At 46.3% G+C, this 15000-nt stretch overlaps 1 protein-coding gene across 2 annotated transcripts in view; it reads left to right on the forward strand.

Annotated features, from left to right (window-relative positions):
- LOC134436928 (tetratricopeptide repeat protein 28-like) overlaps positions 1 to 15000 on the forward strand; it is a 420849-nt gene that overhangs the window by 320790 nt on the left and 85059 nt on the right. For both annotated transcript variants that reach the window (XM_063186277.1, XM_063186278.1), the window contains exons 7-10: positions 10219 to 10472; positions 10756 to 10965; positions 11637 to 11786; positions 13509 to 13691. In XM_063186277.1, the coding sequence (XP_063042347.1) occupies positions 10219 to 10472; positions 10756 to 10965; positions 11637 to 11786; positions 13509 to 13691 (797 nt within the window). The remainder of the gene's footprint in view (positions 1 to 10218; positions 10473 to 10755; positions 10966 to 11636; positions 11787 to 13508; positions 13692 to 15000) is intronic.

The raw sequence follows: 15000 nt of genomic DNA on the forward strand, positions 1-15000 counted from the left end.
AAGGCAGCGGATGAATGCCGGTCAGAGGCCCCCTCGGCTGATGCAAAAGGCCGTGCTGCACCCCTCTGGGAACCAAAATCGATAGATTTCCCCTTTTTGAATGTCAAACCGTCATCTCTTGATATGTGGCTCCGCTTCACTGAAGACAGTTGACCAGTTATTAAAGTGTACGGATATTAAACTCTATGGAGGTTTGGAAACGGAGAGAGATGGAGGGCTCCCAAAGCAGTTGTAGTTGACCTGTAAATATCTACCAACTGATGGAGTAGTTCGGATCACATGGAGTTTGACTGAATAGTAGCTTATTACCTCAACCAAGGAAGTTATGTGATCGTCCTATTTATTTGTACATTCGTCAGTTTGTATGTACGTTCGCTGGGTGTGTCTCTCCACCTGAGGGCAGAGGTGCATGCGCTCTCTGAGCACATCTCTATTTTTTAGATACTTTTTGGGCTTTCTGGGCCTTTTTTTGGAAAGGACAAGTGTGAGAGACAGGACAGGACAGGCAAATATGAGGAGGAAGAGGAAGATAGGGAAGAATTAGAAGATTATCTGAGGTCAGAATTGAACCCGGGTCCCCGGATGTATTGTACAGTGCCTTATCCCATTGCGCCCCCTATGGAATGGTGTCACATTACAATGCCACATTACCCACATTATATTACACCGTTGCAGCACCTCGCGAAATTACACTTTTCTGTTTGTGTTGTTCGTGATTAAAAAATACAGCATTGGAGTTAAATGAGGCGTTCCCGCTCAACACAAAGATGTTGATGGGGAAAAGAGGGTGGGTACGGGCGCACACGTACACACACACACACACACACACACACACACACACACACACACACACACACACACACACACACACACACACACACACACACACACACACACACACACACACACACACACACACACCCTGTGGGGGAGGGGCGAGGGGGGGGTCTTTTTCCAGTTTGATTATCTCAGTCATCGATGTGTATCTGTCATGAGACTTGTCATTAGTGTAGTTCACAACATTACAAAAAAAATCTATTGGTGTGTGTGTGGATGCGTGCATGCGTGTGTGTTTGTGCATGTTTGCCTGAAACATTACTCCAACTGTTGTTGCATAATTGAAAACTCTTGGCTAAATCACCGCGTCTAAGCCCCTGTCTTTCACAAGGCTGATTCATTTCTAGTGATTGCTTTGGAGTTTCACAACCTGAGTGACAATCCCCCCTCCCACCCGCATTACCACTTAACCTAACACCTTGTACTGAACAGTATGTGGACATGTCAATGTGAAGATTTTGAACATCAATTTTAATCCAGATAGCCAATGCTCTGTAAATAAGTTGCTTTGGATGAAAGTGTCAGCAAAGTGTAATGTAACGTAATACTAGTCTGTGTGCACATGTCTGAATGTGTTCCATGCACACAGGAGATAGGATAGGGTGTGTATGTGTGTGTGTGTGTATGTATGTGCCCCTTGGGCAGTTTATCCCTCATGCAGCACACACACTCTACTAGTCTGTGGACGCATGCAGGAAGTGTGTACAGCATGCTTTTCCACACCTCTCTTAATGTACATACACTGCACACACACACACACACACACACACACACACACACACACACACACACACACACACACACACACACACACACACACACACACACACACACACACACACACACACACACGGACACACACACACGGACACACACACACGGACACACGGACACACACACACACACTCGAACACACACACACACACACACACACACACACACACACACACACACACACACACACACACGCACACGCGCACACGCACACATAGACACACACACACATAGACACACACACGGACACACACACTGACACATGGACACACACATGACTCCTGGAGGGCCACAGCTGCTGTGTGCACTAGACGCCTGTCTGTGACCTCCAGCCGTGTGCCACCACCAAGCACAACTGCTTAAGCCCCAGAACGTGTTGGTTTAAGCTGGCGTGGCTACTACAACAACCACGGTGGTGTCAGTGGCACGCACACGGTGCGGTTGGTTAAAAAGTGGTGCCAGGGTGTTGTGATGCCTCATGCCACCAGCCTAAATCCCCATACCCAAACATGATTGGGAGGGGGTCAATGAGTTCTGTGCTTGTCTGTCTCCCCCCCCATTCTCCGTTCCTAACACCTCTCCTAATCGCTCCAGCCAACTGTTTTTACACAGTCCATCCACCCTGGTCGAGGTTACTATTTTGTCACTCCCCCACTCTACCCCACAAATCCACGGTGCACATTCAATTTTCCAGTGATAAAGGATAACTTCGGCTAATTTCAATATGCTGTTGTATTGCTCACGCTACCCTTGACTTGTCAGTATTCCGTGTTGCTGCATTTTCCGACTCAGCCCTTTCCGAGATCTGTGCTATTCTAATAGGGGGCAGACTTTGTTTGCTTTAAAAACCTTCTTAACATAGGCCTACTCCAAATATTATCCCAAAAGGTATCGCTGTGTGCTAGTTGTCTGCTGATGTTGCATAACCTTTTGGATGTTATTGGGAATAAATCAAGATGTTTTTTTTTATGTAAACAAACGCCTTTCCCCATTACAATGTCCAGGATCTCGGAAAAGGCTGAAAAAACACCTCTCAGGTACTGACAAGCTTAGGGTAGTGTGAGCATTACAACTGCATGTCGAAATTGGCAGAAGTTATCCTTTAAATTACCATATAGATAATAAATGTAATACTTCCTCTAGTTAGTCCTTCATGTAAGTCTTTGAATTCACCCTGCAGCTGAAGTTCTGTTCTTATCGGCTGTTGCGCCCTCTCCATCGTGGTCGAGGTTGCCTTTCTGACCCCCCACTCCTCCGTCCCACCCTTCCTTCCTTCCTTCCTTCCTTCCTTCCTTCCTTCCTGCCTTCCTGCCTTCCTGCCTGCCCCTCCGTGACTAATCGGCTAGCGGGCCTCTGGCGAGTTGACGTGGAGCAGACGGGCCCCCTGCTGGGTCACCTTCTTGCGCCCCACCTGCCCTGCCCGCGCCAGTCGGGGGGGACATATGGGCTGGCCTGAACACAGGGTGGCGAGGGTGATTAGGGGGCAAGGGTGGCTTTATAGTGGGAGGGTGGGGGTGGGGGTGGTGTTGGGTTGGGTTGGGCACCAACTCCGGTGGTGGCTGTTCTACTTCTGGCTCCTGCAAGGTAAGGCAGGTTTATTTGTGGCGCAGTAGACACATCTTTTTGGCCCAATCCATGCACATACGGTACCATGCGACTTCCCTGACTTCATCACAATCATGGTGAAAGAAAATATACTAACTGGAATAGACACATTAAAGATAGTCCTGATAGATAATAGTTACAAATAAAACAATACCAATTATCAAAGTAATACAGTAATAGTAATAATTGATATATGGACTAGTCGAACAGTGGGTGGTGAGGTGGCGAGGGTGGCATTGGTGGGGGCACCAACGCCAGATGTTGTTGTTGTACGACTTTTAGTGTCTGTGCTTGCCAGGGCAAGGCAGGTTTATTCATGTACTAGAAATGTGCTAAACATAACAGTTTTGTGCTGAACATTTACTAGGATTTTGTTTTACTTTGAATACTCATTAGCTTATGCCGACGTTTTCAGTTACTCTTCCAGGGGTCCACATACATATTATGTAAGGGTTAACGTTCGGCGAGAAGGTCGCTACCGTGGAATAGCAGCACGACAGAGAGAATCTTTAGACCCCGACGCGGAGCGGAGGGGTCTTGTTCTCTCTGAAGTGCTGCTATTCCACAAAGCGACCGACTCGCCGAAAGTTAACCCGCTTATTATATGGATATACTTAAATGATTCACACATGGCGGGGACATTTCTTAAGGCCTATTTAATGTTAAGATTGTTGCTGCGCAAAACAAAACAGTGCCGTTGTGGAACACCGCTAGGCAACAGCTAGGTAGCCAGGACAACAGGTGTTGTCTATCACGGCAGCTGATTAGAGTCTTGTTGAAAAGTCGCTTTAGCAGTGAAAAGTCTTGTTGCCATTGACAGCGGTCTGTTATAGACCAACCCGTCCGTTATCGAAAAATAACAGACGTGCGAACGTTGGGGAGCCCCGTTGAAATGAATGGAGCATTCGACCGATGACGTCACACCATATAATAAAGTATAATAACAGCAGGAGTCAACATACAAAACTACAAACAACATATGACAATCAAGGGTTTTAACATGGCAAAGCAAAATATAACAATTGGACACTTTACGATAACAAAGATAGTCCTGACTAGGGCTGGGTATTGTAGTTATGTTCCTGTATCGATTCGATTTCGATTCTGAGGGTTTTGAATCGATTAATCACGATTCGATTCGATTCAATTCGATTCACTCCGAATCGATTCAATCCGTTCCCTTTTTGGTGCAAGGATTTCCCCCAAAAGAAGCTGTTGCCTATTTTTATATAAAAATGTCAAAGGGCTGTGGCTTGACAGTGTTAACAGATTGCTTATTTGTAATAAGTAGGCCTAGGCCTAATTAACTAATACCTACTGGGTATTTTCCATAGACCTAAATGAAACAAAAAGAACAAAAAGAAAAAGAGCAAAAAAATCGATTTTGTGCCCTGTGAATCGATTATGTGAATTTTAAATGATATCGATCGATTATCGATTGAATCGATTATTTCACCCAGCCCTAGTCCTGACAGTCAGATATCAGTTGCAAATTGAGTGGTAGCAATAATACAGTCACAATAATACCAATAATAACTGCCAGTCATTCTTATGATGGCCTCCACTTCACAACCATGTGAGTTCAAAAAGGCACTGGGTAATTTCCCATGCAAGAACACACACACACAGGCACGCGCACACACACACACACACACACACACACACACACACACACACACACACACACACACACACACACACACACACACACACACACACACACACACACACACACACCATGGCCAAGAACAGCATAAGAAGACGCTGAAGCAATAAAAAAGCATGAATGAAAGCAAGAAGACCAAAGTCAAGCGCTTTGAGCTTATGTGTGTGTTTGAGAGGGGTTTTTTTCTGTTTGTGTGAGGCAACTGTGAGGGAGCGCTGCTTTGCTTGTTTGCGTTTGAAGTTGCTGTGTGTTAGTGTTATCACACACTTCTCCTCCTCTTCCTCCTCCTCCTCCTGCTTTCATCTTCCTCATCTTGGACCCTGCGCAGCATGTCTTGGATGCTGCGCTTCAATGAGATCAGTAAACATACACACTGTTACCGCGGCTACAATTCCCTTCACCGTACAGGCCTCTCACCGGTGAGCCCCAAACCACCGGCCCTCTCCTCTCCTCTTTTGTACTCCTCACCTCTTCCTTCCTCTCTCCTGTCTCCACTGTCTCCTCGCTTCTCTCTTATCTCTGTCTCTTTTCTCCTCTCATGTCCATTTCTCTTCTCTAATCTCCCAAGGTGAGTAAACATACATACTGTTGCAGCAGCTACATTGCCGGAGTGGGGTAGGCAACGGTCCGTTCCTACTGAGTTCCAAAAAAGTTGGCCTCCCTCTCCTCTCATCTCATCTCCTCTCATCTCCTCTCATCTCTTCTCCTCTCACCTCCTTTCCTCTCATCTCCTCTCATCTCTTCTCTTCCCACCACCTCTGATTTCTTCTCCTCTCCTATATCCTCTCCTCTCATCTCATCTCCTCTCATCTCCTCTCATCTCTTCTCTTCCCACCACCTCTGATTTTTTCTCCTCTCCTATCTCCGGTCTCTCTCCTCTTCGGTCATCACTTCTCCTCCCCTCTCCTCTCATCTCCTCTAATTTTCCTACATTTCTGGAGTGGGGTAGGCCACACCGCCCTCTACCGAAATCCAAACCAAACCGACAGCACCTCCTCTCCTCTTTTCTTGTCGTCTTTCTTCTCTTCTCCTCACCTCTGCCTCACTCTCTCTTGAGTCTCAAACCCGATATCACCTCCTGTTCTCCCAGCCAGTGGCTTCTCTCTTCTACTCTACTCCTCTCCTCTGTTCTACTCCCCTCTCCACCTCTCTTCTCCTCTCCTCTCCTCTCCTCTCCTCTCTTCTCTTCTCTTCTCTTCTCTTCTCTTCTCTTCTCTTCTCTTCTCTTCTCTTCTCTTCTCCTCTCCTCTCTTCTCTTCTCCTCTCCTCTCCGTTCATCCCCTCTCCTCTCCTCTCCTCTTCTCTTCTCTTCTCCTCTCCTCCTCCTCTCCTCTCCTCTCCTCCTCCTCTCCTCCTCCTCTCCTCTCCTCTCCTCTCCTCTCCTCTCCTAATCTGCTTCATCTTATACTGTTATAGCAGCTGCAGTGTTGGGACCCCCCTCCCGCGCTGCACAGGCCTCTCACTCTGGGGACACTTAGTTGCAGGCGTAACGAGCGAAGTGAAATGCAGTGTTCCATTCTGAGAGCTCAACGGTCATCAGGTCACTGCGGTGAATCAAATACTAGAATTAAACATTTATTTTGTTGATTTGATTGACCACCGCAGGCGAAAGTCCCTCCTCATTTGCATAATATTTAAACTTGGTCGCATATTTTCGTTTCCCTCCGCTCCTGTTCGCTTGTTTTTGCTTCCCTCATAGGAATGAATGGCGAAGTTTGCTTTGCTTAGTCAATCCATTTGCATGTACTGTATGTGTCCCTGGCGTCAGTCCTACGCCAACAGCCCCACCGTTCTCAAGCTACAGATAGTATGCTCCTGTCCTCCTCTCTCCCCTCTCCTCTTCTCATCACCTCTGCTTTCCTCTCCTCCCACAGCACCAGCATCTCCCTGCTGACCTCCAAACCAGCCGCACGTCCTTCCCTCCTTTCCTCCGCTCCAGGCTACTGATGCTCCTCTCCTCTTTTTTACTCCTCTCATCTCTTCTCATCACCTCTGTTTTCTTCTTCTCTCCCCCTATTGGCCCTGGCCTCTCCCTGTTGAGTTCCAAACCCTCCCCACCTCCTTCCCTCCGACCTCCACAGCTGTTTTACTTTTACTCCACACTCCTCTATCCTCTCTTCCCTCGTTCCTCTCCTCTCCTGTGTCTGTCTCTCTTCTCCTCTAAACAAGTATCAGCACAGCAGACATGTGCAGGGCTGGAGTCTCTTCTCTTCTCTTCTCTTCTCTTCTCTTCTCTTCTCTTCTCTTCTCTTCTCTTCTCTTCTCTTCTCTTCTCTTCTCTTCTCTTCTCTTCTCTTCTCTTCTCTTCTCTTCTCTTCTCTTCTCGCTCTTCTCGTTTCTTCCCCGCTCCTCTGTTCTGTTCTCTTCTTCTGTTCTTCAGTGCCTGTAATCGTTCAGCCCTGTGGCGTACCCGTGCTTCCCTTCATCAGGCCTGCTCCGGGCATTTTCTCTCCGTCTAGTGCTTTCGCTCTATCTTTCTGCCATTCTCTCTAATGTTCACACACTGACAGTCTCTCCTTCTGTCTCTCTCATCTTCTGTCATCCTCCGCTTCTCCATTTCTATTTTTCGTTTTCTTTTCATATCACTCACGGTCCTGTTTCTTTTGGTTTCCATCATCTCTGTACACTCTTTTTCCCAGCTTTCTCTCTCTGCCACTTTCTTTCTTCTTTCCATTTACATCTCCGTCTGTGCTTCTCTTGGTATACTCATTTTCTCTCTTTCCCTCTGCTTTCCACTCCTTTCGTCCTCCTCTCTTCCCCCTTTCTGCATTTTTCATCTCTCCTCATCTGTATGTACATGTAGTATATGTGTGGGAGAGTATGTAGGGTTGTATTTCTCTTTTATTTTCGCTTGCTCTCTTGCTCCAAGAGACATGCTTCTTTTCCCCTACTACTACGCTCCTCTCCTCTCCTCTCCCCTCCTCTCCTCTCCTCTCCTCTCCTCTCCCCTCCTCTCCTTTCCTCTCCCGCCTCGCCTCGCCTCGCCTCGCCTCGCCTCGCCTCTCCTCTCCTCTCCTCTCCTCTCTGCTCCTCTCCTCCCCTCTCCTCTCCTCTCCTCTCCTCGTACTCTCTAGCTCTCTATCTCTCCATACATCGCTCTCTCTCTCTCTCTTTTCTCTCTTCTCTCTCTCGCTCTATTGCTTGTTTTCTCTCTCTCTCTCTCTCTCTCTCTCTCTCTCTCTCTCTCTTTCTCTCTCTCTCTCTCTCCCTCTCTCCCTCTCTCTCTCTCTCTCTCTCTCTCTCTCTCTCTCTCTCCTCTCCTCTCCTCTATCCCCCTCTCCTCTCCTCTCCTCTCCTCTCCTCTCCTCTCCTCTCCTCTCTGCTCCTATCCTCTCCTCTCCTCTCCTCTCCTCTCCTCTCCTCTCCTCTCTTCTCCTCTCCTCTCCTCTCCTCTCCTCTCCTCTCCTCTCCTCTGCTCTCCTCTCCTCTCCCCATGCCTCTGGTGCAGCTTGTGTTTGATATTACAGCTATAATTATTATTTTATGGAGAGCCAGGCGACAGCAGAGCTGGATCAGGAGACTCTCTGCCGGGGTTAAGCTCCCATGGGGCTATGAGCCTGCAAAGCTAGATCTCTCTCTTCTCTTCTCTCTTCTCTCTCTCTCTCTCTCTCTCTCTCTCTCTCGCTCTTTCTCTCTCTCTCTCTCTCTCTCTCTCTCTCTCTCTCGCTCTTTCTCTCTCGTTCTCTCTCTCTAGAGCTATTGGTAGTGGTGTGCATGGGGTAGAGGGGACGAGGGGTAGTGGTAGCGAGGACAGTGTGGGAACTGGCACTGGGAAGAAGTAGTAGGATTTGTCAATGACAGCACTGATGCTTTTTTATTGGTGGTATTAACTCTCCGTTCTCAGTTCTCAGGCTGTTCAATAATGTACCAGAGGCCTCTCTCATTTGTGTTTTTAGGGCTGTTTACTCTCAATTGAATGGCGACAGCTGGTTTCTGTTTTGTGTGTGTTTTGGTGTGTTCTGTGTCGACTCGATCTTCTTGATGTTAGCACAAAATTATTGTACTGCGGCGCATTAATCTGACTATTATCATCTTTTTCTTCTTTTTTTATTTCGCGCAGTGTATGTGTGTGTGTGTGTGTGTGTGTGTGTGTGTGTGTGTGTGTGTGTGTGTGTGTGTGTGTGTGTGTGTGTGTGTGTGTGTGTGTGTGTGTGTGTGTGTGTGTGTGTGTGTGTGTGTGTGTGTGTGTGTGTGTGTGTGTGTGTGTGTGTGTGTGTGTGTGTTTGCATTACATATGGTGATTGTGCCATCAACTTTAGTGGTTATTAAAATTAAACTGTGTGATGTGTTTAATGACATACATGTTGAAATGTGGTCTCTAGAGAGAGAGAGAGAGAGAGAGAGAGCGAGAGAGAGAGAGAGAGAGAGAGAGAGAGAGAGAGAGAGAGAGAGAGAGAGAGAGAGAGAGAGAGAGAGAGGAATCAGAATGGTTTTTAATTAACGCTTTTTATGTGCCATCCTTTGGGTTGGGCCCCTGTGTTCTTTGTCCCTGCCAGCTGGAGGAGAAATGAAAAAAAAATAAAAGAAAAACTAATTAAAAAGCGAAATCAAATCATGTCATCAAGGTTTTACACGAGGCTTTGAGTGTGTTTTTAATGCAAATTGCGACTGGTGTAAATCTGTTTTGCCCGATAAATCGGTTAGTAGGAGCAGGAGGTCCAACAAAACTTTGCACGCGTTTGTGTGATGTATCCTGACGTTCAGCCAACTCGTTAATGCCATTCTCGTCATCCAAATGTAGAAGAGACACGCTCACACTGCTGCCTGATCGTTGTTTTTTTTTCAATGTCTGTCTCTATTGTTATCATCATAATTACATGGTTTGTTAGTTGGGATACATTGTAACACATTTGGGTGCCCTGTCATTGTGATGGTTGTTCAGGTGGTAGAGTAGCCTGTTTGGCAACCAGAAGGTTGCAGGTTCGAGCCCCACACGACCCCATCAAACCCCAATTTGCTCCTGGTGACAGGGTGGTGCATGACAGCCAACGCCGGTGTGTGAATGTGTGAGAGAAAGGGTGTATACGAGGCATGCAATGTAAAACACTGTGAGTGCTCGAAGGAGTGGAAAGGTGCTATATACTGTAAATGCAGTCCATTTACCATTATTGTAACCTTTATTGTGATAGGACAGTGGAGAACGAGACAGGAAACCAGAGGGGACAGATAGGCAAATGACCCGGGCTGGAATCGAACCCGGATCGCCAGCGTAGCAGCCCAGTGCCCTACCGTTAGAGCCATGGCAGGGCCAAGAAATCAGTCATTTTGCAACGAAACACACCATGACACTTTCTTCTAACTTTCCTCCACTTTCTATTCCTCTTTCCCACCCATAGGCATCATCCATCAGATGAAAGGCGAGTACGAGACCGCGCTGAAGCTCCACAAAACCCACCTGTCGATCGCGCAGGAGCTGAGCGACTATGCGGCGCAGGGCCGGGCGTACGGCAACATGGGCAATGCCTACAACGCGCTGGGCTCCTTCGAGCAGGCCGTGCGGTACCACCGGCAGGAGCTGCAGATCTCCATGGAGGTCAACGACCGCGCATCGCAGGCCTCCACCCACGGAAACCTGGCCGTGGCCTACCAGGTGGGTGATGAATCAGAAAACTTTACTCTTGAAAAATGATAATTGATACTTTTTAATACAATAGATACAACAACTATTTTAATTTTCTGTACTGTACAGTGTCCTTGTACTATCTTGAAAGGCACTATAGTTAAATATTAGTAGTAGTAGTAGTAGCAGTAGTAGTAGTAGTTGCAGTACTAGTAGTAGTAAGAGAACTAGTAGTAGTATTGATGATGGCTTAAATATATATATATTTTAAATCACTAAAACCTTTTCTTTTTAATGGTCTTTAATCTACCAGGCACTGGGAGCCCATGACCGGGCGCTGCAGCACTACCAGAACCACCTCAACATTGCGCGGGAGCTGCGTGACGTGCAGAGCGAGGCCCGGGCCCTGGGGAACTTGGGAAACTTCCACTGCTCGCGAGGGGAGTTCGCCCAGGCCGTGCCCTACTACGAACAGTACCTGCGACTCTCCCCAGACCTGCAGGACATGGAGAGCGAGGGCAAGGTCTGAAACTTTGTCATTTGCTAAGAATATTCAAATACATCATAACAACATGCACTGGAGGAACAATTGCACACAAGGCCAGAGGGCAAAATATTGATAGGACCCCATGTATGGTGTGCCATGCTCATACTAGGGCCCCCGCCACCAATACAGGAGGGCAATGGGCCCAGGGAAAATTTCCCTGCTTGCCCCTCTCCTATAGCTCCACCCCTGACAACATGGCTATGACATTACTGAGGGCCTTAAGTAACAGATAAAGACTTGGCAATTACAATGTTGGTGACAATTGGGTTTGGTCTACTCTGGGCAGTACCTGCAGGACAAATCTGCAGGTCCTCCAGACCCTCGTGTGAGCTCACACACAGTCAGGCTAAGCACGGCCCTTCCTTAGAGTAAAAAAATCCAGTAGCCATGAGCTTACCTGTTTACTAAACGAGTGTGCAATTCCCCAATTGCCAATCAAAGTTGGCAATTCCCTGTAATTGTACTGAGGATCGATTTACAGTTGTGAGAGAGTCGTTGCATTTAACGTGATTATTTTTGTTTTGTTTCATTTATTGTTTAGATGTTTCGGGCCACCACGGCCCTTCCTCAGAATAATAAAAATAGTAGCAGTTTACCTGTTGCCAATACATTTACCTGTTTATTTACCTGTTTATAATATATGACAGGTGTGCCACAATCTGGGTTACGCCCACTACTGCCTGGGCAGCTTCCGGGATGCCGTCAAGTACTACGAGCAGGACCTGGCGCTGGCCAAGGACCTCCACGACAAGCTGAGCCAGGCCAAGGCCTACTGCAACCTGGGGTTGGCCTTCAAGGTAGGCCTAAAACATAGCCTAGTATTGGTAACATTGATCTTTCTAGTGATTATTATTGCTACTACATTGAAGTGATTATCCGTCCAACGCCTACTGCAACCTGAGGCTCATCTTCAAGGTGCAGTATATATTACAGTAAATTCAAATGATGGTTTGTGTTTTCCATTTGACAACAAAATTGTCTTATTAGAACAGAGTACATTGTTTTGAGACAATACAGTACGTTCATTTTGCTGGATAAGTGAGGGGTTGTGCCCATAGTGTGTAAGGTCAAGACATGATTCCAAAATCGTGTGTAACCAATTGAGAAAAACTGTATCAGGAAAAGGGATATTGAAAACAATAACGTGATATGGAACATTGCTATGTAATTGGCATGATAACAATCCATTTTAACAAATTAGATCCCCTAATGTGGCATCTTATCATTACATAATTATCACTTGGAGGTCAGTCTTTATTCTTGCCCAGACAGTGTTTGAAGTGTGTGGGGGGGGGGGGACTCAGTAGAACCTAGCTCCCCTTCCTCATAATTTTCATCATCAGAGTTCCGGCAGAACTTATCTCGTGCGCCACATTTTATAAGTTTAAAACAAGTTTTTCAAAATGTGTGTAGGCAATAGGCCTTCAAAAACGTGACTTGTACTGATTTGGTACTGATGAGACTGTCGGAAAATCAGGGATTCCTTCACTTCTCATTGTATGGTATTTTCGGACGATTAAGGTTCCTGCACCTCTTTTTTTCCACTTCAAGCACTGTGCCCAGATCAGCTATCTGTGTTACAGTTTTTCTCAATTGGTTTTGTACATTTCTCACAACAGAATAATGATTGAATGATTGAATGATGATAATGAAAAGTCTTTGTTCAATTGTGACTTCCTGGTATTACCTGTGCACATGGTCAAATCAGTTTCTCATTGTTTTCGGCATATAGCAAATGCTCTCGTCCACCATGCCATGGCTGTGTACAATTCTCAGTGATTTCGTATATTATCAATTGCTTTTGTCATATCACTCAAAAAGCTTTGTCACTGAATGCATGAAACTATCTCAATCTTATCTGATCAATGTAATATAAAGCTGAATTTACAACATTTCCCATCCAATCTAAACAACATTTCGCTTCAGAAAAGATCCTCAAGAGTGTACTATTCAATTGACAACATGATAAATTGATTTGACTAGCTTGTCCATACACTATGACACAATGACTAACCATTCTGCTGGCGCTGATACGTTCATTGACACAAAAAACTTGATTTTGAAAGACAAATAAGGGTTTTGAGCAAGAGACTCGGTTTTGCAGGTTATCCACTGTGTTTTGCCATTTGTTAAAGCTGTTTTGAGAATGAATATTATGTTTTGCAAATTGCGAGAGAGATTCGAGAAATGTACAAAACCAATTGAGAAATACTGTAAATAGGGTTATTAGACCTGTATACTGAATTACCTAAACTCAATGTAGCCCCTTCCTGGTACCCAGTGCAGTGCTAGCAAGTCCAAGACAAGTCCGAGTCTGTAGTAAAAATGTCTTCTGTCCAGACTCAAGTCGAATGCGTACTACGACCCTGTAATTTGCACGTCTGTACATGGGTCAATGATGGTTTTTTGGGGGGCTCAACAGAATAATCCATACAAAAGTGTCATTGGCAGAATAGAAGTTTCACCACCATGACATGTGCTACTGCTAAAACGTTATTGACTCACATGTGTTTTCCAAGGCGCTGGGTGACTTTGCCAAGGCGGAGGAGTGCCAGAAGTACCTGCTGTCACTTGCCCAGTCTCTGGACAACGCGCAGGCCCGCTTCCGCGCCCTGGGTAACCTCGGTGACATCGCCGTCTGCAAGAAAGACATGGCCACCGCCGTGCAGTTTTATGAGCAACAGCTGGCCCTGGCCCTGCAGGTAGTATAGTACTCGGCCAGACGAGATGAGAGGAGAGGAGATGTGTGTGTGTGTCTGTGTCTGTGTGTGTGTGTGTGTGTGTGTGTGTGTGTGTGTGTGTGTGTGTGTGTGTGTGTGTGTGTGTGTGTGTGTGTGTGTGTGTGTGTGTGTGTGTGTGTGTGTGTTGATGTGTGTGTGTGCGTGTGTGTCTGTGTGTGTGTGTCTGTGTGTGTGTGTGTGTGTGTGTGTGTGTGCGTGCGTGTGCATGTGCATGTGTGTGTGCGTGCATGTGTGTGTGTGTGTGTGTGTGTGTGTGTGTGTGTTTGTGCGCGTGTGTGTGTGTGCGTGCGTGTGTATGTGCATGCGTGTGTGTGTGTGTGTGTGTGTGTGTGTCTGTGAATGTGTCTGTGCGTGTGTGTCTGTGTGTGTGTGTGCGTGCATGTGCATGTGTGTGTGTGTTAGCGATAGCAGTGGGATGCATTATAAAGAATGTAATGATAGAGCCCTTTTACATTCGCTTTAAGGCCCTTCGAAGGCTAGGACGGTTAAGTCACTTAATGGTGCTACTGGCTGCCCTTGGCATTTTCATTATCTGCAAACAGTTAATGTGTCTTTTTTATTTAACCTTTCAGCAGCCAACCTTTATACATTTTGAAAGTTTCATGGGAGTTAACCGCCTGTAACCTGTAATCATAGGTTTGGCATGGGGGAGGCTGGTGTATCACTAGTTTCTAAGAAACAGGCAAAGCAAAACAGTTTTAATCTGCAGATTTCAGCAGAACAATTTACAGTGAATCTGACTATACATGAAGGAAACCACAGAATGTCTGCTTTATAGAAGTGGTCATTTTTATGTCAATAGCACAAAGGGCTGGAATACGGCAATACTTTCAATTTGGACAGAGCTTTTCAGGCAAATCACCAGGAATGTGAAGGGGTTAATGTTTGTGCACTGTATGGTAAATGCACACTGCTGTTGCAAATGTTGTTTAAGGACTTTTCAGCTTTTACCACGCAAGGTGAATGTGTGTGGTTCTGGCTCTCACATCTCTAGTTTTTCTTCATTGGATTGCTGCCATCCAGACATGTTGTCTTTATCTCCCCCATCACCTCCCTCAGGTGAAGAGGCTTATCAAAGCGAACCAGACTCTGACATCAGGCCATATTGATAACATGATATGGCCAACACATAGCCAACACATATTGGATGGATACTCATCTGTGTTCAACAATTAGCCTCCAGTTATACACTATATCAGTGGTTCCCAACCTATGGGTCGGGACCCAACCTATGGGTCGCCAAAGATCCATAGTGGGTCGCGAAGCCCTC

Source organism: Engraulis encrasicolus, chromosome 21 (assembly GCF_034702125.1).
Source record: "Engraulis encrasicolus isolate BLACKSEA-1 chromosome 21, IST_EnEncr_1.0, whole genome shotgun sequence".
NCBI classification, from domain to species: Eukaryota; Metazoa; Chordata; class Actinopteri; order Clupeiformes; family Engraulidae; genus Engraulis; species Engraulis encrasicolus.